Source organism: Eimeria tenella, genomic scaffold (genome assembly GCF_000499545.2).
Source record: "Eimeria tenella Houghton genomic scaffold, Eth_scaff17, whole genome shotgun sequence".
Lineage (NCBI taxonomy): Eukaryota > Apicomplexa > Conoidasida > Eucoccidiorida > Eimeriidae > Eimeria > Eimeria tenella.
In genome coordinates this window covers 396,626-421,798 of record NW_013541545.1, presented here as the reverse complement: position 1 = coordinate 421,798, position 25,173 = coordinate 396,626, and the positions used below count along the sequence as shown (strand labels likewise).

Sequence of the window (25,173 nt, the reverse complement as noted above, 5' to 3'; positions counted from 1 at the left end):
GCAAAAATGCAGCATCAACACTCCTCATAACTCGTGCTGCGCCAAAGACAGAGGCTTAGGTTCTTTCCTGTATGGTCAGATGCGCCCATAAACGAGAAGAAAAAACAGCTTTCTGTTTGGGCACGTACTCCCTTTCCACGACTCAAGCCCACGTTGTACTCTCAGTCTAAATCCCATCGTTAAGGAACAACAGACGTGAGCTCCGTTCAGACGCTGCAGTATATGCTACAGTTTCCGTCGCCGGTGACCTAGTAGAAACTGCTTCATTGGCAAAGTAACTGCGCATTGCATGGAGCACTCAAGCTAAGTCCGACAGATTTGTCAGGCAGCGAAGATATACCGACCAACTGTAGGAGTAGAGATCCAAAGTGGAGCCTCTCCAAAGGCAACTGCCGATTTGGTTTCCACAAGACCACATGCACCCACACCGATTGATTCCCCCAAGCAATCGACGGCAAAAAGCGAAAAACAGTCCTCAGCTCGTGCAAAAGATCCTCAATAACGACGAATATAGATTCCTGTTTCTTGAATATACCGTTATCTTGGGAAAGAAACCAATTCTGGCGGTGCGCAGTCCAGACGAGAGACTAGGGCTCGCTGCCCACACACACGTAATTATTGCACTAGACGCGTTTTACACCGTGGCGCCATGGGGCAAAATGATGGCCCAATTTGTGCCTATACTTCGGGACCTTAAAACAATTTCAAACATCCACTTTTATATTTGACTTGCATGCATTCCGAGTACCGCTCAGCTGCCGTCATCGGAACAGAGGTCACTTGTGCTTCACGCTGCATGGCAAGCGGGGTCACCCCATGCATGAGGGGACTTAAACAGTCAACGAATCAGTTTTATTTTTAAAAGCCCAATGCCTCTCCTGCTGCAGCGTCTATTTAGAGTGAAATATCGCGCATAACACACGAAATAGCGACAGTTCGTGGCTCGATCAGTAGCCGTCATTCACCGGCACACGCCCTCACGTCTCGCAGCGTCTGTGTAAGCGCTAACATCACAGGAACGTGTTGCATTTGTCCAAGGACAATAACAGTTCCATCACCGCGTGGTAGTCAATCGCAAGCAGCGTGAGAAGTTGGACCGCCCCCCTCCATGGCCATTCTCGGCAGAGCGTTGTTACAGATTCTCCATCCATCTGGGACGTCGTTCTGTAGCCCGAAGGGCTTAGCAGCCAACCCGCCCTCTAGCCAAAAGGGCGGGATTCTATTCACTCAACTCATCCTTTAATTACGTGCTTGTACAACACACCGCTCACCCACGAAGCAGATTTACTGCCCATGGGCAAAGAGGGCGTGGTTTGACGCTGAAGAAATGGATTTTAGTCAATTCGATTACGCGTCCTAATTGGCAGGGCAACAGTTATCTGAAACCTACGCACGAAGGCGGCATGAGAGAACATGCGTCTGGTGGAGCAACTGCCAGCATAATGGAGGACCTAACGCGTTTCCGTTCTGGCCTCTTGTAGGTTCTGACAAACTGCGAGATACTCTACCTGATCTTTCCCTGGATGTTTCTCCAGGTAGTCACTGCATGCCCAGAAGCCACTTGTTTAGAGGCGAGAAGCAGCAGTTATTAACTCAATTCTATTTCGGACAAAGAACTTCGGTCTATCAATCACTGCCCCTGACTTCGGTTTCAGCTGGAAGAAGCTTGTTATCCGGCTTTGCTTTGTGGATGGAATTTCGCCCTCCTGCCCTTCTTCCTCCTCAACTTCTCCATACCTAAAAATCAAGAAAAGAGTAAAGCCGTGGGTCACTGGACCATAATACAACAGCTTTCAAGCGACTTGACGGAACGCATCACAAACTATTTGTGCAACTGCATGCGTTTAATGCGCCGTAACGCAGATCTCCAGCAAAACGTAGAGTGCTGCTTGTCAGGTTTATCATTTCCTTGAGTGCTTCTGTAATGAGCGTCACTTGCTGCACCGTATTCCCTGAGCTGAAACAAAGATGTGAGATTTCCTGGGCATTCAGTTCGGGACAGGCAGGCCCTTGTGTAGCGGATGCATCGGTTTTGTGCTGTCGGCGACGCTCTGTGTTCTTTGGCCCCTCATTCGTTTATTTCTCGCACTCGTCTGTCGTACACCTGTTTACTTTACTTTATCCTTGCCTGCCTCATCCCTGTCTAGCTCTTGATTATGTGATCCTCACCAAACTGTTGGCATCCCCTCCTTCTCAAACAGTTCTTTCGCTGTTTGCCAACTCCATCGGACTAACTCAGGGAAGCCGAAGACAGGGTCCATGTACTCCTTGAGAAATGTGATTGTCACCCGGTCTGCGAAACAAACAGAAACAGAAGCTACTCAGTGCCCATGAGATATTTTACACTTCGTACCAGAAAGAAATGAAAAAGAGAAACTGGAGCCGCAGTTAAGCACAGCTGTGCACCCCCAGGGTAGCCGGTTCCATAGACAGTCTCTTTGGTCACTTCTGGCTCGTCCTCAGATGCCTCATCCGGTGAGTTATAAGCAACAGCAGCTGCATTCTCGCGCTTAGGCCGCTTGTTTTGTTGTAGTTGCTGCTCCTGCTGCAAGTTTTGCAGCTGCTGTAGCTGCAGTTGCTTGAGGCGTTTGTTGGGCCTCACTGGGGAAGGCCACGAACGAAGGGCTCTGTCGCGGGTGACCTTCGCAAGAATTGAGGCAGCACTGACAACAGGAAAAAGCGAGTCCGCTTTCTCCCTCACCTGTCCACAGGCCGAAGCAGGCAGCAGCCTTTTGACCCTGTTACTGTGCTCCGCTTCCATGTGCGCTGGATATCTGGACCAACTTACAAAACAACCCAGACGCTACAGGCTTCGCTAGGTGCAGCTATCCTGGAGCAAGATGATTCGATGATGCCCGTGACTTTCTGTTACAACACGAGACGAAGATATAATGCTGAAGTGAATGCGAAAGAGAAAGGCGCGACAGGACTCACTGTAATCTTCACTGAGGGAAACATGCGCTGCAGCTTCTTTTCGTATAGGTCTGCCTTGCCCACAGTGTCCACGAACACCTGAAGCCTCAGACATACTGCCCTGGCATGAGACCGTGAAGCCATAGTTTTGGGCCCCTTCAACATCAAGATGCGCTTGTAAAACAAATTTCTGCTCCCTCTCTCTCAAAGTTGAACATGCATACGATTGTACTAGCGTATCTTGATGCTGGAGGTGCTCCACGTCCAAAGATCTCTGATAGTGTGGTCCTCTCTACAGCTTTTGGCCAGGTGTATACGTTTGCTTTCCTGTCTTCGTATAACTAACAAAATTCTGCATCCTAGATAAAGTTAGCTCTGCGCTTATATAGGTTGCAGATCAATAGCAGAGGATGCCGGGTGTCTTTCTACCTGTGTAACTCGCACGCCCTCCTTGCACACCGCCGCGATGAGGTCCGCCGCAGCGTCATGTGAAATATCATTCAGGCTCACCTTCCGCCTGAAGATAAAATAAAGCTTGGACCCTAAACTGAAAGCATTTTAAGCTGAACTCCAGCTGGTACCCGTTTCCGCTATAAAATGCGTATGTGTGAGTGGCCGACTTGCGTAGCATTTTCGCGCTGATCTCCTGAGGGGATATCGAGTGAATTCTCCACCTGCGCATTTCAGAAATGCAAACTAGACTAGGCGGAGATACATTAGGCAAACAGCGCACAAGGGCCTTCCGACTTCCGATTCTAGATGTGTGCTGCAAGGTCTGGGCTCCGCATAGTCGCTCTGCTGACTAGGTCAGCAGCGCGACTATGCGGAGCCAGATGCCATGTTCTCATATCCGCCAATGTTTCTCGTTTTGGAAAAAGGCAACAGCAAGTACGGCTACATTATTGGGACAAAACGCAAATGAGGGGGATAGTAATTTAGCCACGAGTACCCGAAGGTATCCTTTTGCTTCATAAAAGCCTCAAACGCCGCCTCCCGCTGTTCCTCCGTCAGCTTCTTTGAATCTACACGCAAAACCAAAAGCATATGAGCTAAATGCTGATGTTTCACAAAATAGGAACGACGCCTGTGCCCAGAAAGGACATGTGCAGCCAGAAGCAGCAGCTGCACGCAAACAATCTCGCCAACACCATGCAGTTAGCGTGTGCCGTAGCTACCTTAAGGTGCCCAGAGACCGAATGACCACCCATACCATTTTTAAACAGCAACAGCAACGTAAGAGTTGCTCCAGCAGAGCTAGTCTCACCGTCAACCTTCATGGCTTTGAGATTTTCTAGTTCGTCTTGCGGACAGTAAAAGCACGCGTACACCATCGCCCCCAGAACGCACCCTCTTCCAGCCTCGTCTATGCCTAAGGAATAGATGGAGAAGAAGTGACGGTGAGCCAAAGTGAACGTTGATAAATAAACAGGTGCAGAAGTACATAAATAAATGACAAGTTTTGGTGTGACGACGGGGCATGCTGCCACAAGAATGACAGGCGCGGGGATTTTAACACCATGAGCAGGCATATGAGGCTTGAGATGAAATTAAAGAGTAGACGGCTCCTACCGAGGAAGACCTCCTTGCCTCCACAGGCAGTAAAGTTCGACTCATAGTTCCCCTCAAACATATTTGGGCTCAGTTCTCACGTCAGATAGGCAACAAAAGAGTCGAAGTGGTCTAAATAATATCCATCAAACGCATACACACATATACGCAGACACGTAAACACACAGGGCGTCGTACCAGCGCAATCGGGCCCCACAGTCCACAGACCTCAAAAAGTCTCCCTGTAGGAAACACCTGACAGCTACCCAACACCCATGCCAGCATGAGGCCTGCCTACCTGGTGAGTCATGCAGGGTCTAAACCTGCCTAGGAGATACAGGGATAGGAAGTGGTCAGTGGCTTTCGTTGTTACTAGTGGTGCCTGGGCAAAGAAGGTGGCGATGGAGCTGGGAGAAAGGAGAGCAAGGGGCCAAACAATGATGCGACGCCGCTCATGAAGTTTGATTGTGGAAAAAAAGCAAGTAAATGATAAATCGACGACCCGGAGACAAATATGAAAACAACAACCCCACCCAACAGTTTCTAGGGGCCCTCTAGGGCCGCCATTGGTCATAGCTCTACTTACGACCGTCGGTTCCTTTGACTTTGGCGACTGCATTTCCATGCGCTTCCAGTTTAAGAGTCCTAATTCATATTTTGAAGACAGTTGAATATGGTTTTTTTGTATTTCCTCGACAAGAGGGCACTTATGGCAGCATTGGGCTCTCTGGCCAGACTAGAGCATTTGTATCTGCTGTGGCATTCGTGTCTTCAGTGCTCTTGTTACCTTCCCCCACTTTCCTTGTTTTGAACAAGATAAAGGGAAAGTGATAGCATCCCGGAGGACGCAGGGCTGATTTTATCCATTCCGAGCTTCCTCCATTTCTGTGAGGCCTCGATGTCCGGTGTGTCTGCGGCAAGTTCTTTATTCGGTCTTCAGAATTGACTCATACTGAGTCTATCAATATGGTAACAGCGGCAATTAAGCGTAGTATGCCACCTTGTCAATCCAGACTCCACGCTCCCTTATGCCCGACAAGGAGCCGCAGAGTGCTGCTTTGCGGTAGTGATGCTTTTGTTAATATTGAACTCAGGAGGGCCACTCTGCTGCTGGCCCTCCCGGGAACTCCCTACGCAGCTATCCGCACCATAGCGAGCGGCTCGCGCTTGTTAGGGGTGGAGTCTAATCTTCTCAGGCTGCTGAGGTCTGCTGCGGCGTCGTCAACGACGGCTTCCCCTCTTTTCAGGCAAGACCCCCACAAAGGCGACCCAGATACTGGCACTCCCAGCAAGGCGTCAAACAACGCGTCAAACAAAGATGCCGCCAGCCCGTCCGCCGAGGATCTCATGCGCTTTAGGGCTAGAGCCTGGAAGGACCTGAGGAATCTGCTACGCTTGAGCCATTTCTATGCCTTGTCACCGGCCGAGTCAGAACTAAAAACACGGACTGAAATAGCAGCAGGAGATGCGCCACTGCTGCCTGAGGGAGTAGAATTGGCGGTGACGATGATGCTGACCTCCCGCACGCTTCCAGAAATACTGGCGGCTTTGGGTCTGCCACAGCTTTCGCCAGAGGCATCTGAGGCCTCTTCAGCAGCAGAAGAAACACCTTGCTACGAGCCTAGTTCTGCAACAGAAGAGAATGGCAGCCTCTCCCCCCTGAACCTCTTGATGCTCGCTGAGCCTCTTCTGCCTTCACCAGCCATTTGCAACAGCCCACCAGCGGTACCGCTGGCGCAGGAGCGGTCGCACGACCAGCAGCTCGAGCGGCAAGCGCTTTACCAAAACTCAAGTAGCGTACCAGAGTCACAACTTCAAAGATCCTCTAGCAACGGCGCTGGCAACGCCAGAGCAGCTACCACTTCCACTGCAAGTATTCGGTGGTGCAACGTCTTGCTGTTCCCCCACCAGGGCCGTGCCAAGCCCAGCGTGAAATCGACGGACTGGGCGTTGGAACGGCAAAGCTTGTTAAGAGAGGCTCAGCTAGCGTCGGCAGAGATCGGTAGGCCCATTGAGGAGGTTATCCTTGAGAACGAAGGGTCTCTCCTTGAAGGTAAGAACACTGTGGACGGTACACTAAGCGCTTGAGTCACACGCCGCTTCGGGTGTTCCTGGTACTTCGGCTGCTGTTGGCGGTGGTGTTGCTGCTCTTGCAGGTTCTGTGACCACGTGCGTTCCTTTTGAGCAAAACCTCTCCCGCAACAGTTACTATTGTTCATGTAGCTTCTGTGGCGTTTGTTTTTTGTGTCCCCAGGGTGTAGCAGTAATCTTCTGGTGTACTCGGCAGCTCGAGGCTGTGTGCTGACAGCTCCAGACTCTCTTTGCCTCCCAGGATCTACAAGAGGCTTGGTTATTAGGGCATTAGCAGCTGAAGGGATAGACACCGTGTACGAGACACCCAAATGGGAGCGAAGGGAAACAGAGCGCTGGGAGGCAGCCTGGATTTCCTCCGCCAGCAGACTTTTGTTGCCTGTTCGGTCCATGCTAAGGTTAAGGTGGCAGCAGCAGCACGGGAAACAGCAGCAGCACGAGCAACAGCAGCAGCTCGAGCAACAACAGCAGCACGAGCAACAGCAAAAGCAGCACGAACAGCAGCCGCACCGGCTGCAGGCCGCCTGGACAGTCCAACGGTTTCCCTCCAGTGTGAACGCCCGAGTCTTCTGGCTGCAAATGCTCAACGCAACACCCCAGGATGATCCCATGGGACACAAGCAAAAGCAGCAGCAGCTAGGGCAGCAACAGCTAGAGCAACAACGGCTAGAGCAGCAGCCCCAGCATAGCCTTCACGGGCCGTGTAGCGAGCAGCCGTTGGGAAGGCAATCTGCTGCAGAGTTCGAAGAGACCCTTTTTGATGTCGGTCCTCAGTCCCTTGCAGCTCGGGCCGCAGAGTGGACGAAAAAGCAAGCAGAAGCAGAGGCAGAACCTGTCTTCCTGTGACAGTAGCCTGTTGGCTGCGGTCTTGCTGCTGCGAAGGCGCAGCAGCACCCGCAACTTTGCAGTAGTGCACTTCTGCGTCAACATGACGCTGCTACGTGTTATGTTGCAAGGAAAAGGCGCTGTGGGGAAGACACTTGGGGTCTGGCATGCCAGCAGGACAGAAACTGCTGCAGGAGCAGCATCAGCGGGAGCCACTGCTTCCACTTCTCCTGTATAGCGAAATGGCAACATTTGATCTGTCTGCGTCGCCTCGTATGCGTGGCTCAGTGCACGCAACTTCTATCTGCAAAAATATTCAACTCGAGCGGGCGACGTGCTGCCGCTTTCGAAGGTATTGACCACATCACATCTGCCAAGTGGTACACAAAGATACGCGGTAAAGCTTTTCAAGATAGTTCTCTTCTAGTACCATGCCACTGATGTGCAATGCACTTCCCTCAGTCAGGCAACAAGTCTTTTGTACGTATGCTTTTACTGTTAGTTGGATTGCGGGGTCACAAGCTGCTGTAACAGATTCACGAGTGAAGTGATGAACGAGGCTCTCTCTTTCCCTCTTTCTGCTTAACTTGCATTATATTTCACGCCTTAGATAGTAAAGGAGCCCAAATCAAAACGCGTGAGCATGCATATAAATTAAAGCCCCCCTCCTGCATCTCTTCACGATACTCAGCATCTATAGCACTCAAAGGGCCAACGCTTACGCAGCAACCGTAGTGTGAACACAGCAAAATTGCGGCTCACGGTTGACTGAGCCTCACATCGCCCCCGGCGGTAACCGTATCAGCAGCGTGGATTCAAGCTTATCGCGCCACCTCTGTTGGCCTAGAGATGTTCAAGAAACAAAATCTAGCGTGGTGTGTGTGCATTTGGTAATCCTCCACGTTGTGCAGTTCTGCTGCTGCCGTGGCCACTGAGAAGACTGGCAGGCTCGAGAAAGGTCCAGTTCATTGCATTTCGTATTAATCTTATCAATTTTAGCGCTTAAGGTTGCTAAGAGCCGTTCGAAACAGTCCCTGGATATTATGGCATTGAGGAAAAGTCGGCGTGAATGCTAGACATTCAAGCCACGAGTACATAAAGCCGTTTGTTAGGGCTTGCAAACAGATAGTATATCTATCTAGCAACTCTGGTGTTCACAGGATCTCATGATGCAGTGTAGAGGGCAACCCAGTACGCAATTTGGTGCAAGTCTGATTCTGCCGTCTCGAGATCTGCCACCGTGAGCCCGCGGTGGCACTGCTTCCCTGGCCCAATAAGTGCTCTGGCAAGTACGAATTCTGTAGATACATAACGAGATCCAGAGAGACAGCGATGGTGCCCCGAGTGATAGAAGTCTTCTTCGAACCCTACGGCCCCGCAGGGAGAAGGCGATGTACGGCACTTTTGCTCAAACTTTATTCTTTACGCTCTCAGGGATGTAATGTCTGCATCTTTTCATCTTTATAAGCTTAACATTCTTGGTAGCCCACGCCTGCTGCATTTTCGTGTGCTCTCTGCTCCCAATAGAGGGTGGTAGTCAGGTGGGGTTGCATGCGTTTAGGTATTAACCCGCTCAACTAATAATCCTTCAAGGCACTTGAAGAAAAAACAAAGTAAATTCTTCTGTTCATTCCGGTACTTTCCTGCGCCAATCTGCTCCTTGCATCTACTCAAAGTCCCCTGCCCGCACCCCAACTGTTTCTGCGCTGTGAGTCAGCTCTGGACTGCTCAAGACAGGTAGGGTTTTCTCCATTTTGAGTCGAGAAGGACCCGAGCTGCCCTGAGAAACTTACACGCTGCATGCATTTCCGAATCCAGCCGACCTTTTTTCATGTGGGCAACTGGGGGCGTTGCCCGCGAGCTCCAGCTCGGCCTTGCGCCGACTCCGCCTCAGTCTAAAGAAGATACGGGAAAGATATGCGACTTGGGAGCCGCCGGGCACTGTGGGGTCGCCGGCGTTGCCGGGAGCCTCAGCGAGAGCCAGAGCCCTCGTTCCCTTCCTCCTGAAGTCGTGGAGGCGCTCCATGTGCTGGATGGAGCCTCTGTGTGGGCGGAATCTCGTGAGGGCTGGGCTCCTACGCCTTCTGGAGAGGCTGAGAAGTACCTAGGAGCGCTCACCACACTGGCTGATGTGTGCGCCTCCAGTGCGGCCAGAGATACAATCATCATCTGGGAGGGCAGCAGCAAGGGTTTCTCACAGAAAGAGGTGCACCCCAGAGGGCCCCCAGTGCTGCGCCACCTCTGCCGCGTTCTGTGCTGCTTATGCAGTGTTTGCCTATCAGAAAATGGCATTGAATATGGGGAGCCCACATCTCCTCGAGGGCTTGGTTTGCCAGGCGCCTCCCAGAGTGAGGAAGCCGATGTGCCCTCTGCAGAGGATTGGCTGAGCCGGGGAGTCACGTTGATGGGGGCCCTCAGTGGTTGCGGCCTGGCAGGTGTTGCTGTGCGGCGCGTGATCATGACTCTGTACTATATCACTAGTTGCCTCTGTCGGTCGCTCGTTGCCACACCAGACGTTGCCGCCCTGCTGCAATCAGCTGAAGGAGACCATGCATTTTCGTTTCTCGCTGCGCTTTCTGTAGCGGCGGCAGAAGCAGAGACCCGGAATATGCCGTCCTCAGCAGCAGCGGCGCCAGCTGCAACACCAGGTGCGAGCGCTGCCGCTGCTGCAGAGCCTCCTTACCCCACGATACCCAGTAGCAGCAGCAGTGATAGTGTGCTGCTTTTGGCTTTGCTGGGTGCCTATGAGGGCCTCCTTGCTCTCCCTGGCGTAGCCTCAGCAGCGCGCGGTGGCCCGTTGAGAGGTCTTCACAAGGCCGTGCAGCGGGGGGCCGCACGCCTGCTTGGGAAGGCGGCGAGCCTGCGGGATTCCGCGGTGGCTGTCGTGGCGTGGCTAGTGTATCGACGCCTCTCCAGCAGCGGCGGCAGCAGCAGCAGCAATGACGGGTCATTTAGCCCTACAAACGTTCGCCATCTCCTGGCACTGCTCATTGCTTCTGTACGCAATCACCTCCGGAGGCCGCTGGAGCAGCGGCTCTGCGCCCTCTGTCTCAGAGAGGCTCTCAAAGAACCGCGTATGCAGCAAGCAGTTGGCAGCAGCACGTACGATGCTGCTCTGGCTTTTGTGGCGGTCTGTTTACAGTCCCTACAGACAGTAGTTGCTGCTGCTGTTGCAGCCGCACAGCAAAAAGCAACATCTGAGACATCATGCGACACTGTTACACCTGACCAAGAAGGAGATGGAGAAAAAGACAGCTTTGCTGTTGAGGAGCAATTGTCGTGCGCCTCCCCCATAGCGGAGATGCTGGCACTGCTGTGTCTCTTCAGCCCAGTTGTGAGGGCTTCTGTTGCCCTCAGGCTGGATACTCTACCACCAGCACAACAGGCATCTCCTGCTGGTGCCAGTTTTGGCAGCAGCAATGATGGCACTCCAAGGGAACAGCAAAACCAGCACATGCAGCAGCAAAACCAGCAGAGACAGCCATCACAAACCTCTCCTGGGAGAGGTCGCAGCAGCGCTGCCCTTTCGGCTGTGAGTCTTCCGTCGCTTTTTTACATAGCAACAAACGGAGATGACTTGGGGTGTTTGTACATATCAGCCTTTCTCGAGTTGTGCATCAGCTGCCAAGACGCGCGAGGCATAGGGAGGTACATGTCTCACCAGCAAAGAGAAGAGGTTGTTGCCGGCTTGGCAGCGAGCGCAGGTTTGCTGCGTAAGCTTGCCCGTGCACGAAAAGCAGCAGTCATTGAAGTTGTAGATATACGACGTAGCTTGCACTGCTTCTGCCCGTTTGCAGTTCTTTTTCGCCTGAGGGTTCTCCACAACAGAAGCAGCCGTATTGTGATTCGCTCCTTCATGTCCAGTATTTGCGTGTTTGTTCCTCCCACTGCTGCAGTGCGCGGCGGTGAAAACAAGTCCCTGGGATTGCGGCGCGCAGCGTGCCTGTGCCTCATTGCCGCCCTATGGGATGGCACAGAGGCCCTCGGATCTATTGTAGAAACACTATGTATCCACCCTCTTTCTATAGCAGGTATACCACTGAACAAGCTGCACCGAAGGGCAGCAGCAGCTGCAGCCACGGCAGGTCTGTTGACGACATAGCGTGTACGCCCATGGTGCTGCTGCTGGAAATGCTACTGCAGGGGAGGAAGCAGCACAGCAGGGGGACATGGGGTTGCTGCTACGGGCGCTGCATGCATCGCTTGATCTGAGCGCTTGCACAAAGAGACACATGCCGCGTTCCCTACGGCTGCTACAGCGGGCGGCTGCAGCGTTGGCTGCTGGGCCACTTAGCTCACCGCAGACGGCATCGGAAGCAGAAGAGGCACTCTTGGTTGTATTCAAGTCCTGCGCGCTGGTACTGTCACTGTTTCCTGCGGTCTTAGCTGCTTTTTCTTATGCTGGGGCTGTAGCCACACCTGCTGGTGTTGGTTTCAGTGCTGCTGCCCTTGCTGCAGCCGTTGACGGTGCCTGGTAGCGGCATCCTTTCTGAGATCATCCCTAGCCTGCGGAGTTTGTTGCGCTTAGTCGATCCCTGCCTGCTGGAGGGCGTTGCCACCCATAAACTGCATTTGTTCTAGCGATAAAAATGGCGCAGCAACAGTAGATGGAGCTGCTGCATGCGGAACCGGCGCACATTCAGATTTATGGACAGCAGGAAGGTGCCCCTTCATGGCGCGGCTGGAAGGCCTGAGCAAATTCTGTGAGCTTCATGTGCCGCGGGGCTAATTGTGTTTCTCCCCAGCTCTCATTTCTGTCAACAAGGGGCTTCTTACTCCTGGTGCATGCCACAAGTGACGGCTGTTGCTATTGCTATGGGCGAAGTGAGCTGATGCCGCTGCTGCTGCAGGTTGTGCTTCTGAAGACGGATCCTGGCAGTTTAGCGGCAGGCCAGTGGCTGCTGCTCTTGCGGAGGAGGCTCGCAGCCGCCTGGTGGAGCTGAAGGAGCTGCGACAGACCAGGGCGGAGGCCAAGAACAGCGTACAGCAGTTTAAGTTGCTGCTGCTGCACTTGCCGCTGCATATACTCATGCATTTGCGAATGCACTACTGAACTGAGTTGCCTTTGATGAGCGTGCTTTGCTGTTTGCTGCTGCAGGCCGCGCAGGCAGCGCAGCGCCTTGCCGTTACCAATGAAGCCCATGAGGTCAAAACTGCAGCACTCTATTACGCACCGTGCTCAGTTTGCCTCGTCACTACTTGCGAAGACTCCAACCGGTCCACGATGGGAATGCTGTTCCTGTCAACTTTTGAGCTATGTTGCATATGATTTGGGCTTGACAACTCAGGGTTTAGGAGTAGGGTACGTGGCCTGGAGTGCTGTGGGATGCAGATGGAGGTGAATCGAATAAGGGAGGCGGCAGAGAGACAAGAGCGTCTTCATTCCGCCAAGGAACAGCGCCTGAATGAAGAGGCCCGAAAGTCCGTTCGGGGGGACTTCTACTTACCACTTACAGCTGAGCCCCCAGTAGCACTACTGGACTGTGCAGCAGAGCCGCAGGGGTCTCCCACTCATTCATGACTGCGTAATAATGATGGTCGAGAGTCCTGGCTTTTTTCCACATTCAGTTTACAGTGAAAGACTGCTCCTGCTGGCGTGCATGGTCCAGTCCACGGTGGAGATGCTGTTTCTGTCAACTCCTCAGCAATTTGATGGCATGAAAACGTGAAAATTCCAGGTGCTTGCTGCTGCTGCTGGTGCCATATGTGTTGCTTGTATTGGTGAGCTACAGACTGCGGCGTGAACTGGAAACCGAACAACAAAAAGGTAGAGAACTTGTCGCTGAGTTTCAAAGACTTCTAGATGCAAAGGAAGAGGCTATTGCCACGTGAGTCGCTGCCGCCTTTGGTACTGCTTCTGTGCTGCTGCTCTTGCTGCTGCTGCACACCAGTTGCAGCTGCTCCTGCCACCGCTGCAGGCGCTACTTTTGCTGCTGCCGCTGCTGTGTTGTCTACCGCTGTGCACTTGGGGATCGGTGATGTATTCCACGATGTGCACACACGGAACGAGAAGGCGTGGGCTTGACAAGAGCAGAAGCTCTACGTATGGCGCATTACAGGGGGTCTGGGAGAGGGTCCCAGTTGCCAGCAGGTCACAAGTGAGTATATATGTGTTGCTTAAGGCAGTGTGTCCGTGGCTCTCGCAGTCTCCAGTCCAACCTGGGAGAGGGAAGGACCCCGCATGTACCAGACATTTCAGAGATCTCACGCGACTTGCAAATACAGACGGCGATTAACGTCAAGCAGGTACACGTGCTTATGCATTTGCTATCTTTGGTGCTGCTGCTAAACTTCCTGAAAGGGTGAAATGCGAACAATCCTGTGACTGCAGCACAGTTGGCCGGCGGACCTTTTTGGGGCTAAGCAGTGTGCCCTGTTCAGGTTACTCGACTTAGAGCGACGTCTGCTTTGTATATAAATACTTTCATATCAAAGTTGTGCATTTATATAGGACATTTGTACCAATACGAATATGCATTTCTCAGAAGGAAGAGATATCCAAGCAAGAAGCGAAGCTAAGATCGCTTTTAGAAAAGCAGCAGCATACAACAAACACCCTTACCGCGCTAACTGAAAAGCACAGGCAGCTGCAGGTGAACTTCGCGGCTGCACACAGGTGCAGCCCTAATTGTTATGTTCCTGAGCAGGGTCGATTCAAGTCTGCCCGGACACAAGGCATGGCTTCTAAAATCGCACGAAGGCACTTGTACACATATAAACAGTTATTTATTTAGCTCACATGTGCTTGTTTCTACGCTTCTACATGGATATATGGATATCGGCGTGTGTATTTGCCTGTACATACATTGTAAATACGTGCAAATAGATGAATATGCAGACGTACGTTTACGCGCCTTTGGGTGTATACGTCAGTTTTCCGTATATTTGCTCCATCTTATCTGTCACTTTGGGGGTTCTGTTGTCTGTCTTAGCGGCTGGAACTCATAAGCTGGCACTGGGATCTGCTTGTTGATTAAAAACATTAGTTCATAGTTGATAAACGTGTTCCTTCTTTTGACCGTTGTTTTTTTTCTATTGTTTTTATTTAGCTGTGGTGCTCTCTCGCCTCGATCTGTTTAAGTAAAGGGCAGCGCGACAGCTTATCTACCTTTGCCACAGGAAGAAAAAAACAAACTGCAAATCAACTACGAGAGGGTTCAGGATGAAAACGAGCAACAATTCAGGTGAGACGGACTGCGGTCCGGCCTGATTTCCTGCTGCCACTCCATCAGTGCCAAGCCGGAGCTTCTGGTGCTGCTTGGGTACTGGCGTAGTTGTGTTGCGAATGTTGTGCTTGCTGCTTCTGGGATAGCAGCAGCTGCATCTGAGGCTTTGTCATGATTTGGGTTCTGCCTTCTTGCTGCTTTTGTGAAATTCATGGATTTTTTGGTTAGTAGGAGTGGTAACAGCACTCATGCAGCGGAACCACAAGCGGATAAGTCGATCTACTGCGCTTGCTTCACTGTGTCTCAGACAGCTCATTTTGGTGATGAAGGCTCTAGCTGAACAGCAGGCAGAGAACGGAGTTTTGAAGGAAGCGCGCATGCATGCTGCAGCAAACAGTGAACAGCAATCAAGGCAGAAGTTGCAGCAGCTGGAGCAACAGCTGCAGCAAATGGCAAGGGAACAGGAGGTGGGCGACCTGCCTGCAGTCGCGAGTCGATTTCTACATGCTTAAGCACGGGTTTGCCTGTGGCCAATTTGGATTATATTGCTTTACTTCTTTCCGCGCGTAGGTACGCTGCATGCATGCACGTTTATATTTACATCTGCATGCCTCTGCGAGTGTGTCTGCATGCATCAAGAGACTGAGGTGCACTGGTCAATTCGTTGCTGCCGCAGAGCCAAGCGAGAGCAGCATCACTGCGCCAAGTCTCTCTTGAGGAGCAGCTGAGAGCCTTTCAAAAGGAAAATGAAGCACTCAAGGCCCGCAATCGGTGTAGTGAAAGGTGATTTCACGCACTTGATTGCACCCGGCTTCCATGACGCAGCACGCAGATACAAATGCGTGCATATGCTTTCTAGCACACAAGCATCACACAGCGCGAGACCTATAGTGAAGTGTTACGAATGCTTGGTCTTGGGGGACTATGTGTTTTGAGATACACAGCACCATTGAAGACTTAGAAAAGAGACTGCAAACCGCAGTGGAAACTGCAGCAGGGGCCAGAGCAGCAGCAGCTGCCAAGTCTGAAATGCTGAACCGCATGCAACAGGTACAGTAGGGTCCGCTCTCTCGAGGTGTTGCACCTAAACGGGCCCCTGAGAATCCCAGCATGCTCTCAGTGCACTGTGTCGCTACTATGACCAGTACGTCGTTGGACTCGGACAGCCACCGCTGCTGCTGCTATGCAGGAACTGAAGGAGAAGGACAATCGACTAGCTGTTATCAGCGCCGCCCTGAGGGGGCCCTAAGTGGCCCTCGCCGTTGACGCTGCATGCGGACAAACGTGCAAGCAGCCCCTACGGGATTAGTTTTTGCTGCTACAACTGCAGTTGGCACTGAAATTCTGGGTTAGGTGTACGTGTTGGGATGCACCCTAACGTTCAAACACTGCACCCTATCTGGTCCGGATTCTCTTTTGGGGCACTTCCGATTTGCCTTTGTATCCTCTCGCCGTGCGCAGTGAACTCATCCCCATCATAAGAACCGTCCTAGTTCAGGCGACCAGAGTATGCACTCGTACAGTGTTTGTTGCCTTTTTTGTTGCATACTCAGTCCACCAGTATATGCCCTGTATACAAAATACTTTTGTGGCACAACGAAGTGGGCTGCGGGTCGCACGAAAAGAGAGGCGGTTCCCACATTGAAGCCACTTCGTGACCTGTTTACGTGCTGGTCCTGGGAGTCAACTGACTGGCTTGCTATTGTCTCAATGGGGCTTCCTACGCCATCAACAAACACACAAACTAGAACTTTCCTGATGCTGTATGAAAAAGAGGGCTAAAGTTGGGGCAAACTGAGCCCTCTTGGCTACTCAGCTGAAAGATATCTGCGTGGTGAAAACGTGCATTCACTCAAACATGGCGTCGAAGCTTTTTCAAAATGCCCTCCTCGTCCAGGCAAAGGGCTTGTGAGCCTTGAAGATCCCCGGCGAGATTCATCATGACTGCAGGAAGGCGCAGGCCCCGCTTGGGCTCATCCGTGCGCCGCCCTGCAAGGCTACTATGACCATCATTTCCCGTCCCTACGAGAAAATTCGTGCTACTCACTGGGGAAGCCGCCGCCCCCTCTTCAGCATCCTTCGGGCCAAACTGAGGCGGGGGCAAAACCAATGGGCGAGTGCGCGCTACCAAGGAAGTGGCCTCCATGTTATGCAGATCTTGTGGTGGGATAGATGGGGGCTCGCTCGGGCGCTTGCAACCCTCTATGTCATTTGGGTCACTCTGCTGTTTTTCTTGTGCCGTTGCCAGATACTTTAATTCCTCGGGCACGCCGACTCGTTCTAGGGGCGACCCTGACGGCTGTGGGAGGCACGTAGCTTGCGCTTGTACAGTTCCTGCTCCGTCAAACCCGTTTCCTAGAAGATTCTCTCTCACTCCTAAGATCCGCTGCAGGCGAACTTGCCGCGCGACCTCCGCCTGCAGTTCCCTTTGGACCTCTTCCGTTGGGACGTCTAGGGGCTGGATGCCTCCGTATTTAGGGTGTAAAGCCTCCCATGGGTCGTCCAGAGCCCTCGGAGGGATAGGAAGAAGCCCTGTGGATGATGCGAATGACTGGAAGCCTCTGAAGCCAACAGCAGGACGTCCACTTGAGGCCCCTCGAGGGCGCCTAGAACCTCCGCGTCTCACTTGCTGCTGCTGGCTCCATCTGTAACTTCCTGAAGTGAACGGCGCAGACGTTCCCCAGGTTGGTCGCTGCATGGACAGGAGCGCTGTACCTGTTCTGCTCGTTTGCTGTTACGGTGTAATGTCTGCGAACTGGGGCAACGGCCAAGCCAGCGGCCTGTGTTTCAGCCCGTGGTGGTTAGCAGGGAACGCCGTAGAAACTTCCAAATTCAGACAACTGTCACTCTCGACTACTGTCAAATTCGGACAAAAAGAAGCTAATGTCGACGGCAGGCAGGAATGGCGACCCCTGCGCCTGCATTTGCAAGACCCCTATGACGTTTATGGTGGCATTAGGATACACATCATAGTGGATGCCACAAAGACACTAACCCCGCAAGGAATTTCACAAGCTTGACGATATACAGCGGGAACGTTCCCATGTTTGGGTACCGCATGTGGCGGCTGCTCTAACTTCGCGGCCTCGCATCAGCAGACGGCATGCTGCACAACAGCCAGTAGTGTTGCTACAGCAAAGGCAAATATGCCGTTTACATAGGTCACTTCTATGACTGCGGACATTATTGACCATTATATGGTTTATATTCCACGAGCCTGCCCCTGAGAGCCCCAAACACGTCAGCACCGGGCGGCGGTGAGGCTCGACAGAGGCCCATGGGATGGAGTGCCAAGGCCTTAGGCTTTCAGCCTCATGCCTCTTTTTTTGTTACGGCAACAGTAGAGAATCTGCATGCCGCAGCGCGTGGCCGGCACAACCCTTGCCACCGACCACGGGAAGACCTCAAAATAGCGGGGTTCTCAGCCATGCAGTAGCAGCAGCAGCAATTCTTCCTCGAGCAGCAGCAGCAGCAGCTGCATGAACAACAGCATCGGAAACAGCAGGGACAAAGGTAGGAGTGACAGCTGCAACGCCAGCAGCAGTAACCTCGCCGTTCGCCCCATTGCTGAGGGTCCCTTGCCGTCCCATTGCGTTTAGGAGCTCCCAAAAAGGTTGTACGCAGGGTCCCGTGTGTTGGCCTTCACCACTGCGCGCTGATTGACTCTCATCATTGTTCGCTGAAGATCTCCGCCTCTTCCTAAATTGTGCAGGAAGCGAAGATCTTCGGGAAACTCGTGGCAAGTCATAGGAGCATCTCCGTGTCAGGGGCCCCACCTGTGCCCCCACATGACCAGAAGAGGAGATGTTCCACAACCCAGGGAGCGCTCCCTCAGGGGCTCCAGAGCGTGGTGAAGGCCTCTTCGGGCAGAGTGGACGCCCACAAGGTCAGCAAGGGGCTCCCTCGGCAGCTGCCGGCGCAGCGCGGGCACCGCTTACCACTCACGAACCCACAGTGCGCCGGCCAACGAAGCGCAGCAAGGCTCATAGCTCAAAGTACAAAGTGAGAAAGCATGGTGGTCCCATTTCGACGGGCATGGGCCCATGGGAGGGTGGCCCTGACGCTGAGAACAGTCCTCACGCTGCAGTACCTGCATCAGATGATCCGAGTGCACGCCGCGGCCACGGCAGGCGCAGGGTCCGTCCGCAACACTTGCACTCTGGGAGCTCCGAGGAAATCACGGGTTCTGTGCGGAAACACGCGTCCAAGACTATCATTGGCAAATTGGGAATGGCTGCGGGCACCGGTGAGCATAGCGGACTCCCGTTTAGTGAACGTGTAGCGCAGTTGAGTCCGCTCACTATGCACATGCATGGCCGTGCTCTGTGAATTTTAAAGCGAAGACTTCGCCGTGTGGAGAAGACGGGTGCATTCGCTTCTTCCAGTGTTGCTTCGCTGTGTGGAAGTGGTCCTCACTTGTAAGTGTGTGACTGTATAATTCCTCCTGCCTGTGGCTTGTCTACTCTTCGGCTATCGGTGCAGCTTTGTGCCCACTTGGGGTATGCAAAAGGCAACAACAGCTAGCGGTACTGCTCATGGAACAGCAGCTATGGATTGCTGTCCTTGCGTGGGTACTAGTGTTCTATTATGATGCCGTTGACAGCGAGCAGCTACGGTATCGTTGCCTCCTAGGCATTCGTTTTTCCCTTTGGACCTGTACGTGGAAGCTGTAGCTTATTCTGGGGTTTCCGTTTGGGCGATGCTATGGTATATGTGTAGCTGCTGCAGCAGGCCGCACTGCATTGATGGAGCAGAAGAGGAAACTCTACAAAGACACGACGCAGCAGCCGTTATGGGGCATCCGCAAGTTGACGATAAATCCAATAGACAAAGACGACCTGCGCCGTTTCCCCGGAAACGCAGTCAACACTACCAAATATACTGTGAGGAATGAAACTCAGCCGGCTCACAACAGGCCAACATTAGCGGCTCAGTTTTCCTTGAGGGGGCTTCACAGCCAGCGTGAACTGCAGCTGTGTGGGCTGTTGGAAGCCCATTTCCTGCTACGCATTGACAAGGCATTTGGTGGTTTCAGGATTCCTAAAACGAATGATACAGAGAGACCTGCATTTGAGTGTAATGTTCCCATAGAGCATGCGAGCAACTTTGCATATACAGGAGGGACAGCGCTTTAGTTCACATTTGTTCGAGGCTGAGTTGATTGTTCTGGGCTTTTAGGCGCATGCATGGCTTGTTTTATTCTTCCTTGTTCTTGTCGTGTGCAGGTTATGTCATTTCTGCCCAAGGCCTTGTGGAAGCAATTCCACAGACTACCGAACTGGTGGCTGGCATTGGTGCTCATCTTAGAGTTTATTCCTTTGCCTCGCTTCCATCCTCTCACTCCGTGGAGCACTTTTCTTCCTTTGGTCCTAAGTACGTCTCAGACGGCACTTTTCTGTCCCATGAAGGAGAACCCCAGCGTGGCGAGGGAACAACAGCGTGCACCTTCAGGGAAGCGTCCTTTCTCTCCAGACATGTGCGATTTTTTTGTGCTGCTGATTCAGTCTGTGTGCCTTTTCTATACTTGCGTTCTTACCTTGCAGCACTGGGGCTGTGTCTGGCTAAGGAGATGCTCCTGGATTTGCAACGTCGCGCCACCGACAGATGGCGAAACTGTCGCGTGTGCACCATCATAGATGGTCGACGGCCTCAGCTGAAGATGGTGCACTGGGAGGCACTGCGTGTAGGCAATATAGTGCGTTTAACAGATGACGAGGAAGTGCCTGCGGACGTGGTGGTGCTGGCCACCTCAAACCCTGAGGGCATAGCTTACGTGGAAACCTCTAAACTGGACGGGGAGACGACCCTCAAGTTTAAACAAGGTGTTAAGGAGACACGCACGGAGACCTACCCTTTGGCCATAGCCGGCATCAGGGGGCGCGTTGTCTGCGAGAAGCCCACAAGCTCTATGGACAGCTTCAGCGGTAGCCTCAAACTTGATGCGCATCCCCGCGCAACTTCGCTAGACCTCTCAAATTTCATTCATAGGGGAGCTCACATTCGAAATACGGAGTGGGTGTATGGTGTTGTGGTCTACACCGGCCACGACACTCGGACTCTTCGCAGCGCCAGGCACCCCAGCCTTAAATTCGCTCACATAGAGAGTGAGGTCAACTCCTACACCATCGTGTCCTTCTTCATCATTGCTTTGCTCATCCTCATCTCTGTCATGAGCAAATCCAGCGTTCAGGTGCGTTCAGCGTCACTCTAACCTCGTGGGGATCCCGTGATGGTGCTTTTGGTCGTATACAGGCTTAGAGCGTCCCTTCATAATGTCACGCGGCCGCTACATTTCGAAAGTGGCCCACAGACTCTTGTGCTTTATGCTCCGGACGTGCACGTGCGAATGCACGCCTACATTAAGGACTGAATGAGATCATGCACTTACTTGTTGCATGTGTATAAGTGGACGCGTTGCATGCGGGCTGACTACGGATCTCAGGATCGCGAACGGGTGAACATTGGGCGGGATGAATTTCCGAGCTCGACTGCATTTTTGCTGGGGACGACTGAGGCCTTACAGAATCCTTGGCTTGCCATAATCCGTTACATGACTCTTTTCCTAGCTGTTATTCCGGTTTCCTTACCGTTTGTTCTGGACAGCGCGTACTGCATTCAAGCTTGGCTGATTCAAGGAGACGCGGCGATGACTGTCGGCGCCCCACAGCAGCCTCTGGGGTCCTCTTTCGGCTTCGGTTTTGGGCTTGCGCATGCGCAGAGTCGTGCCCGAATGCAGGCGCGCCGTACGGAGGTAGGACTGAATGCAACGCAAACTAGCACCAACAACTTGGCCAGCCCGGCGGAGTCATGGGGACCCGGAGCTTCTGGCGACTGTTCCAGACGAAAGACTACCATGAGTAGGGAGACCCGGAGCCCTACTATTGGGAATGAAACAGAACACAAGAACACAGATCCTTTTACTGGGGAGACGCAGAACTCGCCCAATATGCGCAGTTTTGCAGAGGCAAAGGGAGATAGCACGTGGCCAGCGGTGAGCACTCCCAGCATTATTCCAGACCTGGGTCAAGTTGATTTTGTCTTCATTGACAAGACTGGGACTCTAACGGGCAACGACATGACTTTCTCTATGTGCAGCGTTGTGGGCAGGTGCGCATTCAGCCTAGTTCCTGCTTTTGGCTGCGCCGCTTGGCTCTGTGCCAGCGGGCTGTAACGGCCTGTAGCGCGGGGTTGGTTTGGGAGCCCCAGGGCTGAAGGCTACTTTGAAGTTTGTCGATAAGTAATGCATGCCATGTACTGTATCGTGCCTGCTGTGTATGCAACAGGATTTACGGGATGGCGGATTTCCATGGTGCTCTGTGGCAGTCAGATGAATACCAGTCTCGCAGTGATTTGCTGGAGCCGGCGATGGTGGAACAGCTGCGAGCAGCACGCGCAGACAGCACGGCCAGCTCGAGGAGACATCAGTCCGCTCGAGGGCTGTGGACATCAGGCCACATGCATTACGGCCGAGGCGGCCACCGTGGCTCCAAGGAAAACGTCACAGGAGGCGGAGGTGTCCACTTGGCCTTCTCAACTGCGGGGACCCACGGCATGCCGGGGGATTATGGGCCCAGCCCAAGTCCTCCGACGCCACAGAGCGCCTCTTCTTCTGATGAGAAAACGTCTTCTCGTGTCTGTGGGTCTTCGGCAAACCAACTAGCTTCCCTGATGTTTCACGTTGTGCTGCTTTCAGACGTGAGGGGCCGTAGCATTCCACGCACATGCTGCTGGTGGCTTTCTTGATTGCTTCCATTTTGCGTCTTGGTTCAGTTTCTCCAACAGTGAGCCGGAGTGGGTCAGTTTTGCAGTACCGGTGGGACTCTGGGCCGCTTAATTGCATTCGAAGCTTAGAGGATAACAGTAAGCTCTTAATGAGTGGAGGTGCACATAGCAGCGCACCGAACACCATATTCTAGAAGTGTTCTCAGCTGAAGGATACAAGGGCTTCTTTGAACATTTCATCAATTTCGACTTCCTCCTGCAGGTCCGCGTCCCCGTTATCGTCCTAGGCTGGGCCGAATGCAAAGTAGCGCTTCCCGGTTGTCTTCGGCATCCGTAAGTGGGAAAGCTCGACTTCTCAGTTTCTGAGCTGCTTGGAAACTTCGGTGTTTTGGGGATCTAACATTTGCATAGGAGGGGCAATTCCTGGGGCAGAAGCACATCATACATGCGGCTTGTTCATTTTTGAGTGAGAGTTGCGAAGCTGGTGTCAGTATTGGCTCAGTGGCATTGGATCTTATCCTCTGCCTTAGGACCCGTGTGAACAGTTTTTGTTGCGCTGAGCTTAGTAAATCTATAGCGCCTGTTCTTTTGATGCAGACGCCACAGTCGCCTGTGCCGGTCGACGACAGCTTGCGGGGAATGGCCCAGAGACCGGTCAAAAAGAACATTGCTTTTGCCGTGGGTAAGCCCCAAACACGAAATTGGGTGGTTCTTTCTTGACATAGGCGCATATGGCTTGAAAATGCCGTTATTAATTTTTTTAATGCTGCTGTCAGCCGCAGAGTCGTTAATTGTTCTGGGAATAGGCAAGTGGACTTGCAGCCCCTGTGTGCTTGTTCTGTCTGCCCTTATCTGCAGATGATGCTGATGATTCTTGCCGCGATAAAGCCGAGTGGGTCGTACAATCTCATGCATCTTAGTGCTCACCGGCGAAGTACCAGATGGAGAGCGTGGGTATTGAGCTAGCACTGCATATAGTAGTCCGCTTATTAAATGTGTTGGGGCAGTGCGAGCCGAGTTGGCTGCTGTGGCGTTATTTAGGCGGGTGGGCACACCGTGCAGCTCTGATGATAGCTCGTCACAATCCCGCAGGGAGGCCGTTGCAGCGAGCCCCACCAATCGTGCAGCAGAAAGGATTAGTGATGATTCTTCGGAGACAAACAGCAAGAAGGACGAAAAGCAGAGAGTTCCTTTCCTGTACGATAACATCACTCCTCCTACTCACTTTCGAGGTGAGAAAGGCGACACGGCGAGCAGCTGTTAGCAGGCGGCAGTGTTTATTTTTTCCCTCCAAACGAATGAGCGTCTACGAGTTTATGGTTATATTTTGTGATATTTCTTGTAGCAACCCCGTCAGATGGCCAAATCCGTCGGAACTGCGACTTCTATGATATGCAAATTTTCGAAGATTTGGCCAATTGTGACGAGAGGAGTCACCGCGTAAATGAGTTCCTCAAGTGCATGGCGCTTTGTAATACGGTGGTGCCACACTTCAAGGGCGCGGCTGGAGGTGTTGAGACGCTTCTGCCATCGACATTCGTACAAAGCTGGATTACCAGCGGCGGGACCCACACAACGGCAAGCGTCTACGCACGCTCTGCAGGCACTGCGGCCCCCATTTCCATGGTTACTCAGAGGCCTAGTACAAGGGCCAGTGGTGTTACTATGAGGGATATAGGAACCAAGCCTACTGAAGACAGAACAGCCTCAGGCGGGGCTCTGTGGCATTTGCCTTCGGTAAGTTTTGGCTTTTGGGTAGAGGCGTTGAGGAAGAGAACTCACGCAAAGATATCACTCTGCTGTGGCATTTCTTTTAGTTTGTAGATAGCTTATTCATATTCAAATGATATCTTCAAGCATTTGACAGTGTATCGTATGTACGCCTAGCTGCTTGCGCTGCTAAAACGTTTCGCTTTCTTTCTGTAAAACTGGTCGTGGGGCAGCCCATATTTTTCTTGATATATCACCTCATGAATGCAGCTTATTATACTTGATGGTGGTTGCACAGAACTCGTTTAACGCCAGCCCTGCTCTCCCGTCGGCCAGCATGGAGGCAAATGGCGTGTCCGATCCGTCGGACGTGCCTCAACCGTCTCTAGCTCGCGGCGATTCTTGCGATAGTAACCCACCTCCAGAGGTGCCCTTGAAGCTGGCGAAAAGGCGTAAAAGCCTTGGACGAGGTTGGCTAGACCCGGCTCCTATGTTGTAGTCCATGCAGGAATAATGCGGCTATTGGTGAGCTGCTGCTTCGCTTGTTTTCTCATTCGTGGTGCAACTTCCTCTACATATTCTGATTTGCAGGAGTGTCCTTCAAAGAGATACCTGAGGAATATAACTTTCTGAAGGATGGGTAGGAACGCAGACGGATGTAGGAGGGAACACTTGGCTTAGCAAGTGCCGATGCTGCTGGGGATGAGGCGGCGCGTACTTCAGACTGCAGGCTGCTATGCAGTTGTGCGTTTATGTCCGCGAGCTGCCAGTGAGTTGCATTGTTTGCTTTTGTACTTGGCTTCTCTCGGCGTTATTTGCTCACTAGGGATGACGCGGGGCTAGAAGACTCTGGTCAGAGCTTCTCAGGATTGGGAATGAACAGCAAGTCAAGTGGCGAGTTCGTTTCTCTTGGGCGCGTTTCATTGCCAAGGTGTGGCCCTCATTGGCGTCTTGCGGGTTCTCATTTTCCGTGCTATTCGAGCATCAGGCGGCGACATATGCAGCGTATCCTAGCATTTTAGAAGAATTAACGAGCCATTTCAGCAGTTCTGCTGTGTTTGCTGTTCTGCAGGCTGAGCAGGGTACACTTCAGAATCGGCGAACGGAGAATTCGATAGAAAATTTGCCAGCGAAGTAGAGACGGGGGCAGTTGCTTTCTGCATTCGCCGCACGTGCTTTTGCGTGTGTGACTTGATTT

The 25,173-nt window shown here is 52.6% G+C and overlaps 5 protein-coding genes across 5 annotated transcripts; 3 read left to right on the top strand and 2 right to left on the bottom strand.

Moving 5' to 3' along the window:
- Positions 1-1,565: 1,565 nt before the first annotated feature.
- ETH_00026710 (ribonuclease hi large subunit, putative) lies at positions 1,566-4,543 on the bottom strand (the record flags this gene model as incomplete). The annotated part of the gene is made up of 9 exons (XM_013373763.1): positions 1,566-1,737; positions 2,170-2,293; positions 2,407-2,701; positions 2,935-3,012; positions 3,343-3,430; positions 3,534-3,587; positions 3,863-3,935; positions 4,178-4,282; positions 4,483-4,543. The coding sequence occupies 9 exons, from the start codon at positions 4,541-4,543 to the stop codon at positions 1,566-1,568; spliced, it is 1,050 nt and encodes a 349-aa protein (XP_013229217.1).
- An 884-nt stretch (positions 4,544-5,427) lies between these two features.
- ETH_00026705 (uncharacterized protein) lies at positions 5,428-7,398 on the top strand (the record flags this gene model as incomplete). Its single annotated transcript, XM_013373762.1, has 2 exons — positions 5,428-6,514; positions 6,716-7,398. The coding sequence occupies 2 exons, from the start codon at positions 5,428-5,430 to the stop codon at positions 7,396-7,398; spliced, it is 1,770 nt and encodes a 589-aa protein (XP_013229216.1).
- Positions 7,399-9,208: 1,810 nt separating this feature from the next.
- Positions 9,209-15,602, top strand: ETH_00026700 (uncharacterized protein; the record flags this gene model as incomplete). The annotated part of the gene is made up of 14 exons (XM_013373761.1): positions 9,209-11,090; positions 11,274-11,408; positions 11,521-11,735; positions 11,906-12,080; positions 12,228-12,358; positions 12,476-12,559; positions 12,710-12,798; positions 13,110-13,205; positions 13,524-13,623; positions 13,863-13,970; positions 14,497-14,561; positions 14,851-15,010; positions 15,220-15,326; positions 15,488-15,602. 14 exons carry the CDS (start codon positions 9,209-9,211, stop codon positions 15,600-15,602), a joined length of 3,462 nt encoding a protein of 1,153 aa, XP_013229215.1.
- A 793-nt stretch (positions 15,603-16,395) lies between these two features.
- ETH_00026695 (uncharacterized protein) lies at positions 16,396-17,241 on the bottom strand (the record flags this gene model as incomplete). Its single annotated transcript, XM_013373760.1, has 1 exon — positions 16,396-17,241. The coding sequence occupies one exon, from the start codon at positions 17,239-17,241 to the stop codon at positions 16,396-16,398; it is 846 nt and encodes a 281-aa protein (XP_013229214.1).
- A 1,106-nt stretch (positions 17,242-18,347) lies between these two features.
- On the top strand, positions 18,348-25,093 carry ETH_00026690 (uncharacterized protein; the record flags this gene model as incomplete). The annotated part of the gene is made up of 16 exons (XM_013373759.1): positions 18,348-18,789; positions 19,263-19,426; positions 19,769-19,916; positions 20,087-20,733; positions 20,986-21,650; positions 21,827-22,179; positions 22,314-22,403; positions 22,528-22,598; positions 22,863-22,947; positions 23,124-23,157; positions 23,307-23,497; positions 23,611-24,002; positions 24,274-24,445; positions 24,567-24,615; positions 24,802-24,906; positions 25,048-25,093. 16 exons carry the CDS (start codon positions 18,348-18,350, stop codon positions 25,091-25,093), a joined length of 3,654 nt encoding a protein of 1,217 aa, XP_013229213.1.
- Between the last annotated feature and the right edge of the window lie 80 nt (positions 25,094-25,173).